The sequence below is a fragment of the Choloepus didactylus genome, chromosome 5, assembly GCF_015220235.1.
Source record: "Choloepus didactylus isolate mChoDid1 chromosome 5, mChoDid1.pri, whole genome shotgun sequence".
Lineage (NCBI taxonomy): Eukaryota > Metazoa > Chordata > Mammalia > Pilosa > Megalonychidae > Choloepus > Choloepus didactylus.
In genome coordinates this window covers 7,886,101-7,910,734 of record NC_051311.1, presented here as the reverse complement: position 1 = coordinate 7,910,734, position 24,634 = coordinate 7,886,101, and the positions used below count along the sequence as shown (strand labels likewise).

At 47.4% G+C, this 24,634-nt stretch overlaps 1 protein-coding gene across 11 annotated transcripts in view; it reads right to left on the bottom strand.

The window, feature by feature from the left end:
• KIAA1217 (KIAA1217 ortholog) overlaps positions 1-24,634 on the bottom strand; it is a 767,824-nt gene that overhangs the window by 287,949 nt on the left and 455,241 nt on the right. For 7 of the 11 annotated variants that reach the window (XM_037837850.1, XM_037837859.1, XM_037837861.1 and 4 more), the window contains exons 1-2: positions 17,866-18,287; positions 7,048-7,331 (exon numbers count right to left, since the gene is read on the bottom strand). In XM_037837850.1, coding sequence (XP_037693778.1) covers positions 7,048-7,331; positions 17,866-17,935 — 354 coding nt within the window. In that variant the 5' untranslated portion in view covers positions 17,936-18,287. Of the gene's footprint in view, positions 1-7,047; positions 7,332-17,865; positions 18,288-24,634 lie in introns of those variants that run through there. The other 4 variants (XM_037837853.1, XM_037837856.1, XM_037837854.1 and 1 more) reach the window with 1 other exon arrangement.

The following is a 24,634-nucleotide window of genomic DNA, read 5'->3' as shown; positions in this document are numbered from 1 at the left end:
TCACACTTATTTGACATGGAGCAAGCTAGTCCCCCATTCCATCATTCTTCATTTCCTCTGCTTTCCAGAACACCTTGCCATTCTGTCCCAGTGCTGAGAGTCAGGGAAATCTGGGGGGCAAGTGGAAGGCCTCTGCAACCAGACTGCCTGGAAGGAAATCCTGGCTCGGCCTCTCTAGCTGCTTTGCCTTGGACACAACCCAGCTGCTCTATGTCTCGATTTCTCCATTGCTTAAACAGGGTTGATAGAAGTCCCTATCCCATAGTTTGTTGGGAGGACTGAATATATTAATATACATAAAGAGTGCTGGTATGTCGATGTTAACTGAAGCCAAATGCATTTCCACTATGCACCGTAGATGAGAAAATAAGGCTGAAGAAATGCTGGACATTTAATTAACATTCCCCGCATTCATAGGAGTCTTTGTAGGAGCAGTTTGCCCCTTTCCTGTGGTGGTTTGTTATTATTATTTGCTCCGCATGCTTTGCATACAGTTTCTTAATTGCCAAGAAGTTAGTTTTCTTTTCCCTTGAGATTTAGGTAAGAAATTGGTCTGTAAACCCAAATGCAGTCAGTTCAAACAGCTAAATTTCATTTCCTACTCCAAAACTTAGCCATCGGCCTTTCATTTTCCCCCTTTGATTAGAATAAAGTAATGGCTCTTAAGAGTACATTCTTAGTTGGGTCTATTTACTTTACTATAATTTTTAAACTTTTCATTTATGTATTTATTTATTTATTTATGAAATACATTTAATTTTTCAAAACCTACCCCCTCTACAACATTAAACTTTCACCCGGACCTTCGCCATGGCCTGGGGCCTTCACGAACAGAACAGTCTGTGGAATTAGTGTATCTTTCGTTCCAACTAGTCTAACTTTCCAGCCTTCCGTGACACATTGTATATCCATCATTACTGATGCATATTTGTGAATTTCAAACATGTTCATATATATGTACAGGTTGATTGGGGCCAAGGGAAATGTAATAGGCAAAAATCTGATTAATTTGCAATTTCTCACGCATGACAGAGGAACTATACATATTCCCCAAGTTATAAACTGATACCCCGAGATCTATAGCATGTAGAACAATCCAGTGACAGAAGCTGTGCTATGATACAGTTAAAGTCATCAAAAATAAGTCATAAAGGTTATATCTAGATATGAATATATGTTAAAACATTTATATTATGTATGAATGTGATTGATGCTATAATACAGAGAGATATAAAGTGCTGTGTAAAACAAAGTTGGTGAAGCAATTAATTACATGTGGGGAAGCCGATATAAAAAAATGCAGGCTTTCCTTCTTAAGCCAGGTGCCACAGCCAAAACATGGATAACCAGACATCCCAGTAGAAAAGGCTGGATAAACAAGATGTCACAATGAGGGGATGTGACATGTGCCACTTCTGGCCCGACATATATAAAAGCCTACAGCTCTCATACTTTCTCCATCATGGCTACTTGGAAACCATGTGCTGGGATGCACCATCACACAATGGAAGCTGTCAGAATTACTAGAGGTCATTACAAGGGCAGCTCCTCTGGAGTGTTGCCAAAGCAACAGACTTGTGCACATGAAAAATAAAATGTTCTCATGCTGTACACAAAACACCACAAATAAACCATAGGGTTTATTTGTTATGCAATATAATCTCGACTATACTGACGAATACATCAGTTTCAAGGCATACATCTCCAACTGGCTCCTTTCTTATTATAACTCATCTTTGATGGGGCCAGCTAGCTACTGAGGAGTGTGGGGAAGAAAAAAGTCAGCAGGGGCAGCCAGCATCCTCTACTCTGGTTTGTGACATCAAATGCCCTCACCACAAAAAATATGTTACTTGCTTTGCCCTGAAAGCACCTCATTCTCTTCAGTTTGTGGCATTCAATAAGTCTGTGAGGCTTACAGCAAAGCTCTTTAAATCACAGGGTTTCTGCGGCTGGATGTGTCGGGATCTGGTAATCACTGCCTCCTCTCTTCCGTTAACCTGGCTTTACATCCAAAAATCCTTCTCTGTTGGAAGGTGACGAAGAGATTGTCTAAACTTGGTAGCATTAGCTCTTTCCCCTTCTCCCTTTCGTGTCCATGGGTCCTGACCATTTCCTTGTTTTCTTCAAGTTGGAGTTGCTTTCTTCCCTCCACGGTTCAGACCTTTGATTGTTTAATTCAGTGAGTTCCGAGGGAGCAGGAGTAAAACCTGATCCTAGAGTTGGCTTCTTGATGCCTGCTCTTCTGACTCAAATGTCTCAAATGTGGCTGAGGATTTGCTTCCTGTTCTCTGTCTTAAACTATGCAATTTTCCACAATTTTGACAGAATCAAGTATATACCTTCTGGTAAGGAATGGATAACGTGGAGTCTCAACCAAAGCTGCCAGTTCCGGATTCCAGAAACCCACTCTTCACCAGTGAAGAAAGTTCTTTTGAGATAGTTTTTCTTGTTTTTTTTAAAGAGTAGAGTGAACTACCACTTGGTTGTTCACAAATAAACAGACTGATGGATAGTTTCCTTATTTTCATTTTCACAGTTGGCAGCACAGTTACGTTTTGGTGCCAGATACGCTGGGCTACAGCAGAGAGTGGTAGACGGAGCCAGAATGACCAGGCAAAGGGGAAGGAGCTCCAGGCTGCTTCCCACCAACAGAGGGGGAGAGGCAGAAGGAGGGGGGCGGCCACGGGGCGGCCACAGGCAGCAGTCAGAGGGCTGAGCAGGGTCTGGGGGCAAAAGCAGACAAAAGCCCTCCTGGCCTCGCTGACCCACATTAGACAGTTTGTTCATGTTTTCGTCTCCTTTATTTTTGTCCTCCTGCAAGGTCTGTGGCATAGAAGAATACACTTTGGTGTCTTTCTTACCCTTTATTTGAATGGGAGAACACATCAGAACTTTAAGTTAAAATCTTTCCTTCTAAGGTTTAACCACATTAGATATGAGAATACATGTGGACTAGTTGTTACCACAAAACGGTACTACATGCCTAGCTAACTAAAGAGGAATTCTGTGTGCAATCGGGAATAAAGATTTAAAAGTTATCTTCAGAAGAGTTTCTGAGATGGGGAGTGTGAAGCTGGTTTCTACAGGTGAGAATCCAGCTGGATATCGGTTTCTTTATGAGTGAAAACACGGAGAGAAGAATGTTCCAGAATGTTCCAGAAGGTACAGTTAAGCAATGCCTATGACCATGAGGAATTGCTGACCTACAGAAATTCTGAGCTCAGTGCAATTTCAAAGAGCAACTTTTGTTCAGCATAAAATATATAAATTGATCTACTTTCTATGGTTTTTCATATGCTCTGGACTTGAATGAGATCGATTTAACTTTTTAAAGAAATGATAATGGAAGTCATGTTGATGTCTCCATTGCTTGATCCACCCTCATCCATATCATCTGTTACCAGAAGGTTAGAAAAATTAAAGGTGGAAGACACAAAAACCAACGTCTTCACTGATGGATGGAAAGATCAGACTACAAGTTCGCATCTTAGTTCAAATCTTGACTTTCAGACTTGGGAGAAATTACTTAAGTCTTTTTTAGCTCCAGAAATCTTCTTAGCTTTCTTCTTTCTGACTGCCCAAACTGCAATCAATTATTTAATTCTTGGGCTCCCCACCTCTATCTGTGTAGTTCAAATGGTACCTATTGGGTTCTAATTGCATTTGAGATACTGGCTCACACATTCATTCAAGCTTTTTGATTGTGCCTAACCTAGGTTATGTACTCCCCCTAAATGCTGAGCATATAAGGGTGATTAAGACAAAGTTCCTGCCCTTAAGAAGACTATTCTAGGTGGAAGAAAGACACCTGAAGAAACAAGATGGACACGATTAGATACCACAGTGATGGTCCTGCAAGATGTCACGGCCATCTCAAAGCTGGATCTCGAAGGACACGTCTTTGTATGTGAAAGCCTTTTCCTGACTTGAGGACAGGGGATGTGTTTCATCATTGGTATCCTCCACCATCTTTTACCATAGGAGCCAAATAAATATATATGGGATGCATAAATGAGATACAAATTTTAAGCTTTTGATAAAGGTAAATGCATGTTTCAGAAATAAAATAAAATTATATTAGTATAATGGGAAAAAAATAAACCACTTTAGGTAGTCGTGTATTTGTTGGTAAAAAAGTAAAATGGTTTTCAATATTAATTTTGAAATCCTAGCTTCTTAGCCTCTTCCTTAGGTCATTATAAACCAGAATATAACAGCTGACACTGAAACCATGAGAAATTCCATGTTACACACTTATCATATTCTTTCTCAATGCCCTAGGACATAGGTAGTGTCATCCTTTGACAGATGAGGGAACAACAGAGACACAGAAAGATTAAATCTTTACCTCCAAATTGCATAATTTTCACAGGGCGGAGGCTGGATTCCAGCCCAGTTCTTTCTGACCTTGTAGCCACACCCTTAGGCGCCAGGTGAGGTGGCCTCCAGGTGACTGTCCCACCAAGTAAAAGGCCCTGAGCTTGTTGGGGGTGGGTGTCGTGACACAGAAGCAGCTACTATGCACAGAAGCAACACGCTGCAATCACGCACCGCTGCGTTTTCCTGAAGACTGTAAAAGGAGTTGAGCAAACCTCTGAGCTTTCAATAATTTAGACTAAAGAAAATTCGGGACCAACTTATTTTCAAAGACTCAAATAGAAGCTTTTCAACCACGAACCTTCCAGTGTTTGATTTCAGACTTCAAAACATAAGTTCTCCATTTCTCGTGAAGCTTAACACCAAGGAATTAAGACCTAGATTTCCCTAGCACCAAGATATTTCATGTAAGGCACCAAGATGATACATCATCTCTAGCATCCTGTTCTAGATCTCACGCTCTGGCCCACTTCTAATTCCTCTTCTCCAGGAGGCAGCCAGGAAAAACAGCTCCCAGAAGAGTGGTGGGTGTTTAGAACTTCGGTGTCTAGAGAAGTGCTCCGGATTCCTGGTATTTGAATTCCTCCCTGTGGCTGGTGGTGAGATCTCCCTGCAAAGGAAGCCTGGAAAAGTCCATGGACAGAAGGCTGGGGAGGAACAAAGAGGGCTGAAGCCAGGGGGATGGGAACGAGGAGGTGTGTGGGAGGAGAGAAAGACTGGACAAGGCCACGGGAATTCCCTAAGCTGGCCTGAGCTGATCTCGGGTGTGGACATCAAAGACGGGCGGCCACTGGGAGAAGCGCCTAGATGGAGTGAAAAATGCAAACACAGATCCCTGCATCAAAATTTCACCCCTTTAGGGTGGTCGCCTTGGAATACCAAAGAGGCAGAGGGACAGAACGCAGGGCTCATTCATCCCGCATTCTCCAGGACAGCTGACCAGCCGGAGCAGAAACCCCCTAGCGCAGAGATGGTCACAACGGGTCAGCAGAGTGTGAACCTCTCAACCACACGAGTTAGCACTCCCTTCCCCGCACCCCTTATAAGCTCCCCATTTCTTTGAGGATCCCCTCCCATGAGTTTTAGCCTCAGAGCCCATCAACAAAGTAGCAGCAATAACTGCGACATCACAAATGAGAATATAATGGTCATTGAAACAATTTCACACGGAAAAGTATCATTTTCAACAGACTAACTTCAAAATTTCTCAGAAAAATTGATAAATGCTGATATTTTGTTTTTAGATTTTCCTTCCCTGCTCAACACATAATCGATTTTCTAGCCTTCTTCACCCACAGTTGTACAAAACACACACACACAGCCTTCCCATGTCCCTCATGCCGTGTACTCAGACCCAATCATATACCCAAAATTCATGAGCAATGGTCTTTAATTTATAGGGTAGTGGAATAAGCAAAGATTCTAAGTTCAGACTCATCTGGGCTCAGATCCCAACTTCTCCGCAGCAAACTGTGTAATCATAACTTCTCTGAGTCCAAAGTTCCTGAGTCTGAGCAGCTTTGGATAAAACATGGTGCCTTACAAAAATTAACACAGAGACACAGATTCAACTTCTTAAACGCATAGGGACCCTCCTATCCACAGAACTCAGGGGCATTTTCTATATATGCCGGCAATGCCTTTGCTTAATTACAAGGAGTGTATCAGCCCATCTCCACTTCCCCCAGAGTCCAGGCCTTCTCGCAGTGTGAACAGAGAGCAAACACAAAGCTCAACCACGTTTCCAATTTTTAGGCACTCTGATAAGATTCCAGAGATGGGAAGGTTGAACTTAAAGGAGTAAAGGAGATGAAGGATAACACTCAGTTTGATGCCAATCGCCATTTCCAGAGATAATCAAAAACTGAGCAAGACTTAAGTTTTGTAGGAAATCAACTGGCAAGATGGCAGACTTAAAACCCTGAGCTTGTCTCTCTACCTGGAGGGTCGAAATCGATAGCAGCCTGCCCTCCTCTCCGCTTCCTTGGCTGCGTTCTCTCCACCCAAAGGTCCATCTGCTAACGCACCCCTGACGTCCACAGAGGACCCAGCCCATCTCCTGTGACCCCAGGCCTGCTCTGACTACTAAAAAGAACTGCACGCAGCCAAGAAACAAAAACATCCAAGCCACTGTTGGGTGATGTCTGCATGGTTGTCAAAACTTGAGAACACAGGTAGCTGAAGATAGCAGACAGCAAAGCAGACAAGAGGATAACATCTTAGGATTAAAAAGAAAAAGCAGAAACAAAACCCCAGCCTCAAAGGTTCATCCCAAGGTTCTCTCTAGGCTCTATTTTAATCTGAAAATGAATTTATGCATTCATTCATTCATGCATGCATGCATTCAGAGCTCTCGGGGGTAGAATCGTTGGTCCCATGCTTTGCTCGGTAAAGCTCCGTCCCCTCACTGCCTGCACGCTGGAGGCCTTGGTGGTAGAAACTGGGAACACCCTTTGGGGAGACTGTACACTCTCTGGCTTCCTGTAAAGGGGACTGAGCTTGCAGGTGAAACCATTCCTACAGCCTGCTGCCCCCAAAGAGATGGGAACAGCTAAATGGTAGGCACAGTCCCCCAACCTATTTTCCCCTTTTCACCAAATGCCATTTTGCTTTCCTTCGTGCTCACTAACGAATGGGCGCCCACCCCAGACGTCAGCCCGTCTGTACCTGGTCTCTCAGCCTCTCCTGGTGGCCCATGATCGCTGTGGCATGGTGGGGATACTTCTGCTTTAGATGTTCCAGGAAAGCTTCTCTCTTCCTATCCATCTCAGATGTTTGCATTCCCAGGATTTCTTTGGAACTCCGGGGCCCACCTAGGGTGTGTCTCCTTGGGATATTGCGGGAAGACTTGGAAACTGAGGCACGGCTGTTTCCATTAGAAAGACGTTCCTTGGTTCTGCGACATTCTGCATCTTCTAAGGATGTTACACGCAGATTGCTTTTCCCTTGTTCTGAAAGACAAAAAACACCATCCACAGTTAATGATTTCACACCAGAAATCTCATTTACAGAATGCCAAGAGGGTTTGTGGCAGCTGTTAATGTAGAGGAATGTAACTTAGCAGATCTTTTTTTTGGCAACAAGGGGAAAAAATCAACAATCAAAAGAAATACAAAATATCATCCTTTAGAAATTAAGACACAGTAAAAATTCTGCTGTTTCTGACGTATTTTTCCCCCTCTGATGTTACTCAAAACAAGAATACTTGGTCAGACTAGTTATTTGCAAGTAACAGGGTTACCCCTTACCCTCTTCTGTAATTAAAGAAAAATTAATTTCAGTGATTCTGGTTATTTCTATACTTCTAATTACAGTTACATCCTGGCAACAGGGTAACAGGAGAGCTGTCAGCTTCGGAAGATGGTTTCCAAAACATTTGTTTCATCCCAAGACCAAAAATATAACCCTGTACACAAGTGGAATAATTATTAACAGGTGAACCACTTGAAAATTCTATTTCCCATTGAAAGCAACCAAGATGTCCTTCAATAGGCAAATGGGTAAACTGTGGTACATTCATACAATGGATTACCATTCACCGATTAAAGAAAAAAAAAAAGAACTAACAAGCCACTGAAGGACATGAAAGAATGTTAAATGCTTATTGCTTAGTGAGAGAAGCCAGTCCGAAGAGGTTATATACTGTATGATTCCAACGAGATGACATTCTGGAAAAGGCAAAACTATAGTCACAGTAAAAGGATCGGTGGTTGCCAGGGGCTCAGGCAGAGGGGGAAGGATGCACGGGTGGAAAACAGGGCATTTTGGGGGCAGTGAAACTATTCTGTATGGTATTGTCACATGGATATGTGGCATTATGCATCTTGTCATGAACTCACAGAACTGTACAACCAAAAGAGTGACCCTAATGTTACAGACTTTGGTTACTAACATATCAGTATTGGTTCATCAACTGTACCAAATGTACTGCACTAATGCAAGATGTTACTAAGAGCAGGAGCTGGGGCTGGGGTGGGGGAGTTTAAGGGTATATGAGAACTCTTTGTAATTTCTGTGCAATTTTTCTGTAAACCTAAAACTGCCCTAAAAAACAAAGTCTATTAAAAAAATTCGACTCCCCCTTATTAGCACAAGCCAAGCAAGCCTAAGAATATTATTCAAGGTAATAATTGATGGGATATAAAGGAAAGGCTTAGATATCTGTTACCTGAAGGGGACTTGAGCTGAAACCTACAGCAAGAAGGGGAGAGAGAAGGTACGTTTTAATAGATCCAAACTCTTGACCTGAACATGGGCATCTGAGCGGCCTTGAGGGATACGATGATTTTACTTAAAACAGATCAGCTGTAGCAGGCCTAACAGGGAGTGCCAGGAATAAGCCAGGAATCCCCACTGGTTCTCAATGGTGGGAAATGGGGTGACAGGTTTGAATATTCCAGTTAACGGACAAAAGGGGTCATGTCTTTAAAAAAAAAAAAATTGCAGGATAGTGAATGTAATGAACTAATTTTGGCCTTTGGAGACTCAGAAGTGCTCCAGGAGTTGTCATCGTGCAGAGTTACAGAATCTAGCGGCGGAACCGTCTTTGGCCATGACATACCCTGGAGAAGGCACCGGCAGAGCCCCAGGAGCCCTGGGATAATTCTCGACCCAGAACGAACCATTCGACCCCACTTGGCCTCATTTTCATGACTGGTAAAATGAAGATGTTAAATTAGCCACTAGGTATGTGACAAGCCTTCCAACTCTGAATCCTTTCTTTACCCTAAACTGTTTTTTTTTTAATAACTTTCCAATAAGAGTTTATTTACCAGTTATTTATCTTTAAAAGTTAAGTGCAGAAAACAGATCCCAGTATTCGACAGATCTGCACTTTAGAACCCAAGATGAACAGGACGCCAGGCCTCCCCCGCAGGGTTGGGGAGCAGCAGGGATGGACTCGCTGCGAAGGCAGGCCGCCCACCCGACGACACGGCCCCCTCTTTTTTGCCTAGAACAGCTATGTATGGAAATCTGGGGACAATCGTCCTCTGGTTAGGCAGAGAAAATATTCTAATCTTGGCTGGTTGCCTTGCTCCAATCCCCCATCCCCCCTCCAAGCCCCCATGCCCACTCCTATCTCCCACCTCCCCTCTAATCTCCCAACCCTGCTCCAATCTCCCATCCCCCTACAATCTCCCACCCCCTCCCATCGCTCACCCTCCTCCATATCCCACCCTTTCTCCAATCTCCCACCCCTAGTTGAGTGTTCTGGGAATAAGAATTGTCCTTGTTTTCCATTTTCCCCTTCTCATTATGTTGCTAATTATAGCCTCTCCATCAGCCACTGAAGAGGAAAGGGAGGGAAATGGCTGAATTAGTTAGTTCTACTTCCATTAGCTTCAGCAGTAGGGATGGAGGGGAAGAAGATGAGACTGCTGGTTAAAACGATTCAGGGGACCAACTGCAAATTCCTTTACGCAGGTGCCCTCCTCAGCGCGTGGGCTCTCCGGGCGCCCCTTCGGCTGGTCACCTCCTTCGCGAGGCAGCAGGAACAGGAGAGCGTGAGGAAAGCCAGGGGCGGGAAAAGCGTCATCAGGTTGGTAAATACGCGCGTGGCCTGAAGAGGTTTATCTTTACCTTCTGAGTGGGCATGGATTTTGCATGAGCCAAAATTGTTGCATACCTCATATAGCACTTTTGATCTTTAAATGGATTTCTGACATCATTAAAATTCTATTTTGGAAATTACCCAGGACAGATAGATTAATTAATAGGACATGGTCCCTGGAAGGGCGATTGCTCCGCATGGGCATAGCACAGCCCTGAATGGAAACCGGGGCTGGGGGCTGCGCTCTGCCTGGCCATGCCCCACAGGCTGATAAGAACTAGAATGTTCCGGCCGAGGATCACGGGAAAAGGTCAAGAGCACAAGGGCAGTAACCTCCTAGAGACTGTAAAGAGTTTTCCACTTGCTTCTTTGAAATAACTTGGGGAAAGAGCTGGGATGGGGCGGCTCGGGGGCTGCAGTGAAGCAGTCAGCAGGATCCTTCGGGTGGCCCTGCCTGGCTGGACCCTCTAAACCCCGTTCTTTCCTGACGCCTTTCGTTGTCCTTTCCTGACGCCTTTCACCGCCAAGGCCACATCAACCTTCTGTTACTTCTCCATTGTTCTTCTTCTGGGTTTTTCCAAAACGTCTTCAAGTGCTCAACAAGGCTCAGTGTGATCTGCAGAAGAGCAGCAAGCAGCACCCACGCTTCAGGGGCAGCAGGGCTCAAGGTCAGTAACTCGGCCGCGTCCACACAACCCTTGGTCTCGCCGTCCTCCCGGTGCCCCCGTGCACCTCTCTCCCACCCTCCCACCACTTCCTGCTTGCCACCCGCACCCCCTTCCCCAGCAGTGAGGACAACCCTAGGCCACCAGCCACACGGTCCACCCCGAAGGTGCCGAAACCTGAGCTGACTCCTCGGCAAAGGCCCTGCCGGCCGCAAGCTGCCCATCTCGTGCTGGGGGAGCAGCGACAGTGGCCAGCGTTCTGGCCATGTGGGGAGCATGCAGCCGTCCACCCGAGGGGAAGGAAGATGTGGGGTTACGCACAGACGAGAAGGGGCGTGGGCAAAGGACGCTCAGTGACAGTTCCCCAGCCAAGGAGTCAGAGGCCCCGAGGCCCACCCACCCCTCCGTGTCCGCAGGAAAGAGAAAGGCTCAAGTGTGGACTGTCCAACCCACCAAAACCTGGACGCACAGTTCTATTTCTTCTTCAGTGTGTGCTCTGGGACAACATTTAAATACGGGAGTGTCCTGATGTTTGCTATTCTGGAAATTCAGGCCAAACAAAACAGCCACGTGCAGGGTGACGGCTGGCCCCGGATGCACAGAAGCAGCCTGTTCCCCCCCTCCTGCCCCTCAGGCCCTGTGGCTCCCTTCAAGTGGGGGGGAGGGAAAAACAGGGGCTCAGAGCAGAGCGGCCACCCTAGAGCAGACCCCGGGGCTGGTGCGGGGACCAGGAGGGCAGGGGTGGCACAGAGACACTGTTTTTACTGCAAAGGGCTTCCCAGGTGGGATGAAGGCATTCTGGAAAGTAAAAACACTAAGTGGGATCTGGGGCGGACACCCCGTCAGCAGAAGATTCCGGAACTAGGGAAGACCTGGCATCCAAAAGGCCATGCCTGTGCAGGAAGGCATCAGAGCTGACAGGACTGGCTTCTTGTATCCAACAGCCAGTGACGGCGCCGAGGGCTGCCCTGAGACTGCATCCCTGGGTCAAGCCTGGGTGGGCACACCCCATCGGGATGGGGTCCCTCACTCCCGTATAGTGGTCTCCAGTTAGCTGTCCTTAAGATGTTGCTTTTACATCATGCTGAGATGCTCTCTGGCTCCCGGGGCCACCATGGGAGGTGCCCCGTCTTCTCTGGCCATCACCCCATCTGGGGAGCCCACGGCACAGACAATGCCACAAATTCAAACCAGAACATTCTCCTCCTGGGCACTCACGGGGACCTCCTGTTCCAGCCCCTTCGCCAAGCTGGTGCTGGGTACTGATTCCAGTTAGAATGGACACGTGCCACCTTTCATCTTCACCCTAAACCTCCTGGAAAATCTCCCATGCTCTCTACTCTTTGGCCAGTTGAATGCAAAGGTCCATTGGGAGGCTCCAAAGCCCTGGTGGGCGGCAGAGTGACCGGCTGGAGTTGGCCACCACGAGATCCCCTGGCCAGGAACATCCACGTTCCACCGAAGGGAGAGAGGACTCAACCTCGATTATGCCAAACCACAGGGATGGGGGGGTGGCACGTCATGAGTTCATCCCAACCGATGCATAAGTTCTGCTGTGGGCACAGAGAGGACAGAGCAGGTGCAACTGGGCTCCCAGCTTCCCAGCCCCATTGCGAATATCATAAAGATGGCCACCATGTACAAATGGTACAGGCATTCCAATCCTCAAAGGAACACTGACAAATAAGGCAAACGACAAAGGTGGCCCCTGGTCTCGACCTTAGATGACACAGAGACAGTTGCTCCCCCACCCTGAAAAGCCAATCCTGAGTCAGGTGGTGGCCAGTTGATTGAATCATTCATTCACACAAATATTTATTGAGGGCTGGCTCCAAACCTGGTGACGTGAGGGTCAAGAGAGATCTAGTTCCCTGCCGTCATAGAACAGTCCACAATACAATCAGGGAGGCAGACAACAAACAATAGCATATAGTATAAATGCCACGTGGTGACGAGTGCTTTGCAAAAGAATAAAACAGGATAAGGGACGGAGACTGGTAGGGTTCCCTTAGAGGTAACTGCTGAGCAAAGATTTGAAAGTCTGGGATTTCTGAGGCTTGCACTTGGTGGGAGACCACCCAGACTGTCTTTGAATACAGGGGAATGTGAGCACACGAAAGGATGCTCAACATCATTAGTAAAGGAGGGAAATGCAAATCACAGCCACAATGCGATACCACTTCACACCAGCTAGGATGGCTATTTACAAAAACAAAAGCAGAAAATGATAAGTGCTGGAGAGGATGCAGAGAAATAAGAACCCTTACGCATTGCTTTAGAAAGGTGCAACCAATGTGGGAATGTGTTTGGCGGTTCCTCAGAAAATTGAAAATAGAATTACCTTATGACCCAGCACTCTCACTTACTGGTATATACCCCAAAGAACCGAAATCAGGGACTCCAACAGATATGTGCACACTAGTGTTTACAGTAGTGTTATTCACAAGAGCCAAAAGGTGGATGCAACCCAGTGTCCATCAAATGATGAATGGACAACCAGCATTTGGTACAGTAAGCCGTAAAAAGGAATGTCTTTTCGACGCTTGCTTCAACATGGATGAACCTTGAAGATATCACGTTGTGTGAAATAAGCCAGATGCAAAAACACAACCATTATATGATCTCACTTATATGAAACACCTAGAAGAAGCAGACTTCATGAGAGACAGACGGAGGTTTATAGCTCCCAGGGGCTGGGGGTGGGGGGCAGGGCAGGACGGGGAGAGGGAGTTACAGCTTAGTGGATGAAGAGTTTGTGTTTCAGGTGATGAAAAAGAAGGGGCAATGGGGATCGGTGATGGCAGCACGATATTGTGACTGTAATTAATACTACCGAAGTGAATTAGTTAGCCACCTGAATGTGGCTAAAATGGGAAACTGTGAGTTGTATATTTGTCACTACAATAAATTTTTTTTAATTACAGGGGATGGGGGTGGGTGAGAAGGAAAGCAGGTGGGCTGAGGTTCAAGACCTTATGGCCAGAGCAAAAGGAGACCCCTCAGGGGGGTGGGGAGACACAGGTAACCCAAGGAAGCCCCCAGGACTGGTCTGAGGAGCCCACAGCCTCTGAAGGGAGCGTGACACCGTGAGGTCCAAATTCAACCAAGTATGGGGTGCCTGCTCTGCACTGCTCCTTACATGGTAACCACCCAGCCGTGGAAACCTCAAGGGTTACGGTTATCCTGGAGACAACCATATGCCCCAGTTTGCCACGAGTGGTCTGGGTTACAGCTGTTATCCCAGTGCAATTATTTATAGTGTCTCCTTCCACTGTCAAAAGTGTCTCAGTGTGGACAATAAGTTACATGATCACCCAAGGATCCTTATCTTCAGCAGGTAGGTGAGCCCAGGGTCTCAGGCTGCTGTAACGAGCCTCTTGTTAAAAATCATTTATGGAGGGTCTTCAGAGGCTGCTGGTAATGAGAGGATGAACAAGACACGCTCCTTGCAGTGGATAGCCTCTGTGGGCTTGGGTGAAAGCGATGCGCACGCAACAGGAGGGCCATGACAGAAACGAGCACGTGGGACTCGGGGTGATCTTGGCATCTGAGGGGTTGCCCTTCCTTGGTGGGGGTAGGGGGGGGTCCCTGTGCTGACCAGAAGGACTGGAAATCAAGCCACACGTCTTGCACAGCACTGTATTCACCCAGAATGCAATAGGATCTTAAAAATCTACTCAACTCCTGACTCCCTTCGCAATGCCTCCAGCCACCCCTTGCCCAGCTCCCTGACCTCTACACACTGGAGGCCTGAGCCCATCTGACGGACCTTTCCTTCTCCAGATGGCAAATCAACACCTCCATCAGGAGCCTAAGAAGCTTCTCCATCCCGACGTATTCAAAAGGTTTTCTGCCCCCTCCATAAACACCCTCCCATCAGACGCTCTCAAATGGCAACTCCATTCTAACAGCTGCTCAGAGAAAAATTTCTAGTCAATTCAAAAAATTGTATTTATATTTTATTTTTTGTTACTAGAGAAAACCTATTGTTTTTATTTACATATGTATTTATTTTTCTTTCTTTATTTTTATAATCAAACACTCCCTCTACCCCTTCCATCTTCCCATCCCAGGATAACCTCTAATCTACACTGTCTCTGCAAATTTGCTATTTCTAAACATCTATTTTAAGTAATAGCATAGAATTTTTGTCCTTCTATGCCTTGCTTCTTTGCAAGGGGCTTCCTTTCCGTGTTGCATCCTGTCTCAGAACTTCATTTTTTCTTATGGCTGAAGAATATTCCATTGTGTGTATGTACCATATTTTGTTTATCCATTCACTTGCTGATGGACATTTGGGATGTTGCCAGCTTTGGGCTACTGTGAATAATGCTGCTATAAACAGCAGCGGACAGGTATCTGTTTGTGATCCTGTCTTTAGGTATGTATCTAGAAGTAGGATTGCCAGGTCATAGGGCAACTCTATATTTAACTTTTGAGGAAGTGCCATGTTGCTTTCCATGGTAGATGCACTATTTTGCATTCCCACCAACAATGCACTAGAGTTCTGATTTCTCCACATTCCCTCCAACACTGGATACTTTCTGTTTTTTGTTGTTGTTTTGTTTTGTTTTTAATATATAATAGCCATCCTTGTGGGTGTCAAGTCTTCACTTTCTTGATAATTTTCTCTGATGCACAAAAGTTTTTTAATTTTGATGAAATCAAATTTATCCATTGTTTCTTTTGCCACTTGTGCTTTTGGTGACATGCCAAAGAATCCATTGCTGAATCCCGGGTCACAAAGATTTTGCCTTGTGTTATCTTCTAAGAGTTTCAGCTCACATTTAGGTCTTCAATCCATCCTGATCGACTGTTGTATATGGTGTGAAGTAGGGGTCTAAATTCATTCTGTACGTGGAGATCCAGTTTCCCCAGCACCATGTGCTGAAGAGACGGTTCTTTCTCTTGCGCATGTATTTAGTAGTGAAGTCATCTTTAACTCCTCTTTTTCTCTTTCATCCCATATCCAATCCCTCAGCAATCCCACTGGCTTTGCCTTCATCATATATCTAGACCGTTCTTATCACCACCACGTCTACTACCCACTGGTCCAAGCTTGTGCCACTTCTTGCCAGGTGTGCTGGCTTACTGGTTTCCTAACTGGCTTCCCTGCTCTTCCCCCAACCCCACTTGGGTTATTCTGAAAACCATACCCAGTACTACCCTTTAGAAGACAACTCAGACCCTGCCACTGTGAGCTCACGACTCTCCAGAGGCCCCCACCTCATTGGCATAAAAGCCCACATGCTCTGTGTTCCACAGCCCTGCGTGATCTGGCCCCGGGCCACCGCCCCACCTCTCCCCCTGCCATCCTGCTCCCGCATTCCTGCCCATTCATTGTGATTTCTGCAATGAGCTCCCTTGCCTCTTTCCGGTCCTTCCGTGCTCAAACATCACCTCAGTGAAGTCCTCTGTCAAAATCCTATTTATGGTTTCACGCCCTACACCAAGCATTCCTTACCCCCTCTGGCTGCTTTATCCCCTCCCCTGCAAAGACTATCTCCATCTAATAAGCCTGCCAGAAGCAACACAGCTAAATTTGAATTTCAGATAAACAACCAATATTTTTTTTAGTATAAGTATGTCTGATACAATATTTGCATAAGTATGACCCAGGAGTACGGTATTTTAATTTGCTAAATCTAGCAATTAGGCCATCTAACAGGCGATATATTTCACTTATTTGGTGATTGTGTCTCTCCACCCCTCCTGCAGTCTCAACCCCCCTTCCTAATATAAGTTCAATGGTGACAAGTAATTATTTTAGTCTGCTTTTTCACTACTGAGTCCCCAGCAGCTACGGCAGTGGCCTCCACATGGCAGTTGTTCAATATTCATTAAATGAACTAATGGACGAATAAAGCGATCACACAGCCCGTCTGACCACTGCAGCCCCCGAAGCATCTCTGAATGGCTGTGGCTGTTTGAAAGTTATTTCTTCAATTGGTCCCTTTCTAATTGTCCTCCAGACTCTGGGTCAGTTTCTTTCAGGAGAGGACCAGAGCCTGCGGTGGGATCTTGTCCAACCAAATGCAAGAGGGGGTGGCAGGTGGCAAGGGGTGGGGCTTACCTCCCGCTGGAGCTCCCTGACCAGCTCCTCTCCAGGGGGGCACTCTGCTTCTGAAGCACAAACACAGAAACCTAGACCCATGACAATAGGACTGAGGGAGTCACCAGAGTTCACCAAGCTTAGGGCTTCCTGCATTCCCCTGGGGGTTTTCCATCTCTTTTAATTGCATTTTCTTCTGTCTGGCCTCGTGTTTGCATTTTCAGGCTGGATAAGTCACGTGTCACTTCCCTTTCACATTTTTAAAAAGCACACACCTTTTCCCCAGCGCCCAGCCCCACCACCCATGGAGCATGGTACCCCTGCACCTCGGAGTTCCTAGCTGCCCCCGGGGATGACCCCCGGGCTGTGCTGGGCTGGGGGCTGGCTCCAGGTCCTGCCGTTCAAGGAGGTGCTGCTTCTGTGACACTGTGTGATAAGCTCTGGGGTCATGGACACCAGATCCTGGAGAGCGGCAGGGGATGGGGGTGGGGGGCATTCCCCACGGCCAGGCATTCCCAACCCCCCGGGGGAAATATCTTTGGAACAATGCAAGCCTCTGGAAATTCCCCTAAGGAAAAGACAAGTCTATTGCAAACACAATTAGAGGGAAACTGCCTTGACAAAATGTACCAAAACTGCCCGAGAACTCCCAACTTTTGCATTAAAACCTAGAGAAGACTCCCAAAGTTCCACCTACCAGCCAGATGCAAGCAGCAATTGTCATGCGCACCGACGCTCCCCTGCTGCTCCGATAAAACCATTCTGCCACCAAAAACGTCTGTGATTTCACTCTGAAACACCCAATACTTGCAGCCAAAGTGCATTTGCGTCTTGGAATGCCTCGAACAACCTAGGGAATTGCCACCCTCCTCCAGGTATCTCCGGCAAGCAGCTCCTCTCTTCCATGGCTGAAGCAGTGAGCTTCAGAGGCTGCTTGCTGAGGATAAACGTGCTCCTCCTGGAGATACAAGCCCGGCCTCGGGGCTACAGAAACGCGCCCTTAGCAAGTCACTTGGTTATTTTGCTGTGTAAGAAGATCCTGCCAGAGATCAAGTCCAGCCCAAGAAATCAGAGCCCACGACTCGGCTGGGGAAACCCGCCACCCCAAGAAATAGGCTTTCTCTCTGCCCCGAGCCCCGTCCCCAGTTATAAAAAGCAGCAAGCGACGAGGGCCACGCAGGAATGTAACTCCATCTTTGAATGAGCCTGTTACTTACCCTGCATCTGTCTGCTGTCTGCTGAGTAAGGGCGGCACGGCTCAAATTTCTGGCTTTCATTTTCTTCCATTGTCCCTGCCTCGGGCACCAGCTCCTCGCTCTTTAACTTCAGAGCTCAGCGCTCAAAGCTGGCGGAAAGCGCCTGGAAGGGGGCCCGGGGCTGGGGAGGGGGCGGGCGTGCGCAACCCCACCCCAAAGTGATCGCCCCCGTGCAAAGTCTCTCTCGCCCGAGTCCGGAGCGTTCCCGGCGCCGGGCCTGCCCCGTCGCGGCCTCCCTGCGTCCCTGGGTCCGTCTGTCCGTCCGCCCGTCAGCGGGACGGGCCTGCGCGCACCGGGCGCCGTGCGCACCGCGGGCTGTGCTCCGCCCGCCTCTTCCCGGGCCGGCCCCGCGCCGCGCCCCGCGGAGGCCCCAGCAGGTGAGGGCTTTCCTCGCAGCTCCCAGCCAGGCTGCCTCCGGCTACTAACTCCTGAGGCTCTGCAGCCAGCCTCGGTGGGGGGAACATTCCCGCACCTCCCCCCCAGAAGCTGGGACGCCCTGGTATCCCGCTCTCGGGTTCCTTCCATCTCAGACCCAGAGTGGAACCTCTGGGACACAGAATGAGACCCATATCTACAAACAGCCAACTGTTGACCCTCCCAAACTTCAGCGAGATCTCTTTAACAAAGGAAAAACCAGTGGAAAGAAGGAGCACATGCTGAATTTTGTTATGTAAACACTTTCTGGCCATGAAGTTTTTAGGGCCGGATTAAGGTGTATAAAGAGGAAGTTGAATAATTTTCACAGTCAATTTCATTCCCCCAATCTGGACTTTTAAAAAGAGATTTGGCTCATTTGCCTTTGCTTTCCCCTTTCCTCAAGCGCACACACTCAAACACTTCTTGACCACAGATCTGCAAAGTCAACTAGTAAATCAACCTTCTGAGTCTCTTGAGTTATTACTTTAAAACATCCGAAAGGCAATTAAAATGCTTTTCTTTGGATAGGCAGAGTCGCATCCAACGTTCTTACTCTCTTTTTAAACTACCTACAAATATTTATTTTGTTCATTACCCAGTCCTTGAAAAACTGGCAGATTTCCCAGAAAGTAGGAGGTACAATGTCCACAAAAAAAAAAGATGGGAAAATAATCTAAGCAATATTAACTCTGCTATTTCAGATACTTAAAAGTAACACAGTAACTACTAGGAAGAGGGAGGTATTTTAATCTGCAGTGGCCCCCTCACTTGGGAGGAAAAAGAGGACAATGGTTAGCCCGCTGACCACCCCTTGACCCAATTCACAGGCCCTTCGGGCAGGACTTTAATTTAGATGAAGAATTGTGCAGAACAATGGCTGGCCCGTCCTGCAGACTATGACCTTTAGTCACCTGTGCACTTTGGCAGTGGGGGACATACTTTTGCCATTTAAGGATACAGAGCAAAAGGAAAGGAATCAGGCCAGCAAGTGAATTCAAATTTCATTGGGAAGGGAAGAGAGCCCCTCAACTCAACTTGCATAAGGTTTTTCTTGATGAATCTTCTTGATGAATCTTCCAGAAAGTTAACACAGTTCCTTGGCAGTATGAACACAGACATTGGGGTTACAGAGCAGATAATTCAAGGTCTCGATGACTTTGCAACAGAATTACCCGTACCCAGATTAACTGCAGGCAAAACGGCCAGAAGAATCCTCGAACTTTACTATTTCCGTAGGCACAGACTGTTCATGAAGGTGAGACCTTTCCCAGGCAGGTTCCTTTGTGTACCAACTGTGTCCAGGGCCCCAGGTCCACATTATTCTGAACTTTGCATAGCTGCGGTGTATTTGTCTTCAAATTACTCGTGCCAGGAAGGGGGCGGGGTGATGGGTGGGGAGACAGAGCCCGGCATGCAAACACAGCAGCCACGGAAAGTTCCCCGAAACCAGAGGACTTGCTTTGGTGTATAAGTAAAGCAGCTCCTGCCTGTCATCTGACACGGTACAGAGGCAAAACCCCCAAGGAGGAAGGAGACAGTGGCAAGCAGACAATGGCCGGTGAGCGGCAACAAACAGCACCCTATTTGGGGTCCTTCCTGGCCAGCCAGATCCAGGCAGGGGGGGGATCCGTTTGCAGAAGCATAATGCTGCTTCCCTGGGGCTGTTTGGGAAGTGTCAGAGCAGCCCTTCAGCCTCTATTAATCCCCCATACGAGCAAAATGGGGAAGGGTCTCTGACCCGGTTCCAGCCCTGGTTGGTCCCCAGCAAGCCAGAGGAAACTCCGGGGCCCCCGTGTGTTCAAGCTGTTCTGAGCCCCCCACCTCCACCACCCCTCGGGCAAAGCAAATGCTGCCTATGTTGATACTCCACGAAGCAAAACTCTTTGCAGAATGCACAAAAGAAAAATGCATTAAGAGTCAAAAATCTGTAAGAACCATGAAGCCTAAACATTTATTACCAGTAAAACGCATTCAAACTTTCAGAGCATTCTAGAAGCAAAAGCTCCCTATAGGCTAGATTCGTTGCCCTCGGTTTCTCCCCTTCAAGAATGGGCACTGAAAACAGAGAAAGCAGTGATGTCGTCTCCCCAGCGATTCTGTACATCTCTCCCCAAAGCAGACAGCTTCCCAAGAAAGTCGCGCTGAGCGTCAGCTTCTGAGTGGCCCCGGAAATCAGCAGCTGTGTCCGGTAATCTATAAGCACTCGCTAACCCAGATCTTCATGGGAAATATGATTACTATCACGGCCGGGTGTGTAGAGATGTTCTTTCTGGAGAAGATGCTATTGGAAACAGAAGCACGCTCTGTTTTTGCTTTAATTTAATTTCTGGTTTAAAAATTGCTATTACCAACCAATCTGCCTACTGCCGTACTTTGAAATTTGCTGTGAAAGGCAGAAGGAAAGCGGGCAGAGCTTGAAATTTGATTTTCCTCCAGTCATACAGAGAGCTACAATAATGAAACCGGAGGCTAAATTTTCAACTCCGTTTCTGTGAACCAGGGACAGTGCCAGTCTATTTCTTGGTTAACAGTTCCATGTGTTGGCAATTTGTGACTCAAAATGAGCTAACATGCAAAAAAGGGTCACTTAAAAGGGAAGACAAGTGATGAGAGAGAAGAGTGCTGTAAGGGCAAATGGTGATTCTGCATCTTGGCTGACCGATACAAACCAGGGCCATTATTGTTTTTGTTGTGGTGGAGGTTCTGTTCTTAAACTTGCTATTTTGAAATAATTTGAAACTTACAGGACAGTAGAAAAAGTAGTACAAAACCCATACAGAGAACTCCAACATACCCCCACCTAGAAACCCAGATTTGCCGACTTTTAACATTTTGCCACCTTTGCCATATCATTCTATCTATCCATCTATCTATCCATCTGTCTATCCATCTATCTATCATCTATCTGTCTATTTTCTAAGCATTTGAGAGTAGGTTGTATACACCATGCTCCCTGAAAACTTAATACTTCCATGTTCATTCCTTGAGAACAAAGACATTCACTTAACTACAGTTCCCAAGGTCAGGAAATGTAAGATTGCTCTAAATTTCACCGTGCGCTCTCCAGCTCCCTCTCATGTCCCAACAATGTCCCTTTGGGCTTCTCATTGTTGGTCTTGATGGTGCAATTTACATGCGCAGGTGCCAGTCACGATGGGCAAGAAGCAAGGAACCACAGACGATGGCCTCTGACTTGCGGGCAGGCCTGCTTAATTACAGGGCTGTGGTTCCTCCACGGACGTTTTCCAAGAGAGAGAAAAATCCTTGCTACAACCAAGCATAAGTGGAATGACCCCATACCCCATAGCTGTTTCTTTTCTTTTCTTTTTTAACCCTAAATCTTATTAGGAACAAGATAGCTTAGAACGACTTGATATCAGGACACAAAAGAAATCATTAATGCCTGCCGAAGTCCATAAAATGTAATTTTCCAAGGCCCTGGCAACTGTGAAAATCAAAACAAGATAAAATGAAAAACAAACAAGTCAATAGAAATGTTCCAAGTGGAGGGTCACATTTGTTACTCCTCCCCGCTTCTACGGGACACGCTGTGAGTGTCACCCTGTAACTCAGAAATAAAGGACTTCTAGCAAATGGAAAAATATTTGCTTACATGGATGATCTGCTGAGCAAGAAAGTTTCCAACCCTAACTTTTCCAGCAGTGTGTCAGCTGTCTAGGTGACCTTCTGCTTTACCAGAAGCCAGAGCACTGGTGACAGGGAAAGGGGCATACTAATTAAGCCTGGATCAGGAGCAGAAACCACCACTGTCCCCGGCAATCCAGTACAAATGGTCACCTTGGCACGGTCCAAGCTAAGCCCTATGTAGTCCTAAGGTTCTCCAAAATGAGAGGAGCACAGTAATGCGCTTTGGAATATCCCCCTGTGCCAGTTTGAATGTATTGTGTCCCCCAAATGCCATTATCTTTGTGGTCTTGTGGGACAGAATAGTGGGGATTAAGTTGGAACGTTTGAATTAGGTTGTTTGCATGGAGATGTGCCCCACCCAGATGTGGGTGGTGACTCTGGTGGGATACTCCCATGGAGGTGTGACCCCACCCATTCAGGGTGGGCCTTGATCAGTGGAGCCATATAAAACATGCTGACTCAAAGAGACTGAACGGAGTGCAGCTGTGAGTGACGTTTTGAAGAGGAGCAAGCTTGCTAGAGAGAAACGTCCTGGGAGAAAGCCATTTTGAAACCAGAACTTTGGAGCAGATGCCAGCCACGTGCCTTCCCAGCTAACAGAAGTTTTTCGGATGCCATTGGCCATCCTCCGGTGAAGGTACCCGATTGCTGATGTGTTACCTTGGACGTTTTGTGGCCTTAAGACTGTAACTGTGTAGCGAAATAAACCCCCGTTTTATAAAAGCCTATCCATCTCTGGTGTTTTGCATTCTGTAGCATTAGCAAACTAGGACACCCCCCAAAGCCTCTACAAGAAGTCTAAGCATTAGCTGAGGTAAAGGTATAATTCAGCACAAACTATGACAAGCCCCACCAGCAAATTTCATATCCAAAACATAAATTCCACAGTATGATGCATTGCTGTATGATTCATCCATCAAAAGGGAACTTCATTTGTGTTTAGGACAAGGACCTCACAGACGTGAGCAGGCCACAGCTTGGATCTGCGGCACGCTCTCCTGGGATTTCCTGTCTGCCTTCCCTACTAGACCCAGAGGGTCCCAGAGCCTCCGCAGAGACCCCTTGCCTTGGTTGGTATTAGGGACCCAATCATGCCACTCACGAAGATTTGATCAAGTCGTAACTCCCAGTCCCGTAGATGTGAACCCATTTGCTAAATAGGATCGTTGAAGAGCCCATGAAGATGAGGCCAACCTGAGTCAGAGTTCTGAAGCCCAGAAGCCTGACATAAGGGGTGGTGGGCAGCACTCTCTTTGAAACCTGCAGGGAGGAGAGCCGTGCTCGACTCTTCCAGCTCCTGGTGTTTGCTGGCAACCTGTGGCATCCCTTGGCTTGTAGACGCAGCCCTCTCATCGCTGCCTCCTCCATCTTTACAAACTCTTGTCTTCAGTGTGTGTCTGTGTCTGGGCCCCTTCTTGTAAGGATTCCAGTCATATTGGATGAGGGGCCCCCAACTCCAGTTTGGCCTCATTTTATAGAACTCAAACCATCTTCAAAGACCCCATTTCCCAATAGGGACTAAGTTTTGGGACTTGAGCATGTCTTTGGGGGATACAATTGAACCTGTAACACTCTGCCAGCCAAGAAGAAGCCAGGTGGGCAAGAGCCCCCAACATTTTTACGTCTTGGGACTTTTCTCCCCCACTCCATACGCATTCATCACGCGGTCATACACTATAGACTACCCGTAGATCCAGTGCGCTAATACTTTAAGCATATTTGCTTTCTTTTCAGAGAATCCACTGATGTTCCTTTTCTTCCGAGTTGCTTTTATCTATTTTAAGTTGGAAGATTCTGGAGAGCAAAGACCACATCTGCAAACCCTGAAGTTAAGAGTTGCCATCTGCCAGTCCATCATCTCCAAACGGGCCCTGCTCTTCTCCGTGGTCCCTGCAGACCCTGCTGGGTCCCAGGAGGCAGCTCCGATGTGACAGTGCAGCCTGGAGGGGCTTCCCTTTTTAGGGCAGTGTGAGGGGCGCCTGGCACAGAGTTCCGGAAAGCCTGGGGGTGACTCCCCTTTGCGTGCTCGCTTTGCCCGGGGATGCCGCTTCAGCCGCTGCTGCCCAGCTGCCCTGCGCTGTGGAGGGAGCGAGGACTGGCTCTGAGGGTGGGTGCAGAGGGCCTGGGGAAGTTGGGCAGAAAATGGGCCGGGTGAGGCCTTTCCAGGGAGCCCTCACGAAACTGCGAGAACCGCGCCGTCCTCGGTGCTCGGGCTCCCACTGCAGCGCGTAGGACTGCGGGGTTCAGTCTCCCCATGGCTCCTGTTTTGCAGGTGAGAAAGCAGAGGCGGTGCCGGAGTCCCGAGTGGGGTGCTGCCTCCGGGCCCCCCACGGGCCTTGGAGCTCGCTCACTAGCGGGATACCTCCCTCACCCCTCAGTCACAGACAACGGTGCCAAGGGCCCCTCAATTACTCGGACTCCTCATGCTATTCTGAAATGGAGAATAAAACCAGTAACGGGGGGCCCAGCTATTTCCCAAAACCCCTCTCCTCTCAACCACAGAACTGGGTCTGGCATTATTTGGGGGCATCGCTGTGAAGGCCTGAAGCCTTTGCAGTGCAGCCACAGATGTTTACCAGGTGCCCCCTCCCCAGGGGGCCTCCCTCCAGGGGTCACCCCAGGGAGTTCCTAACCGAGTAACCACCACACCAGGAGCAATTATCAG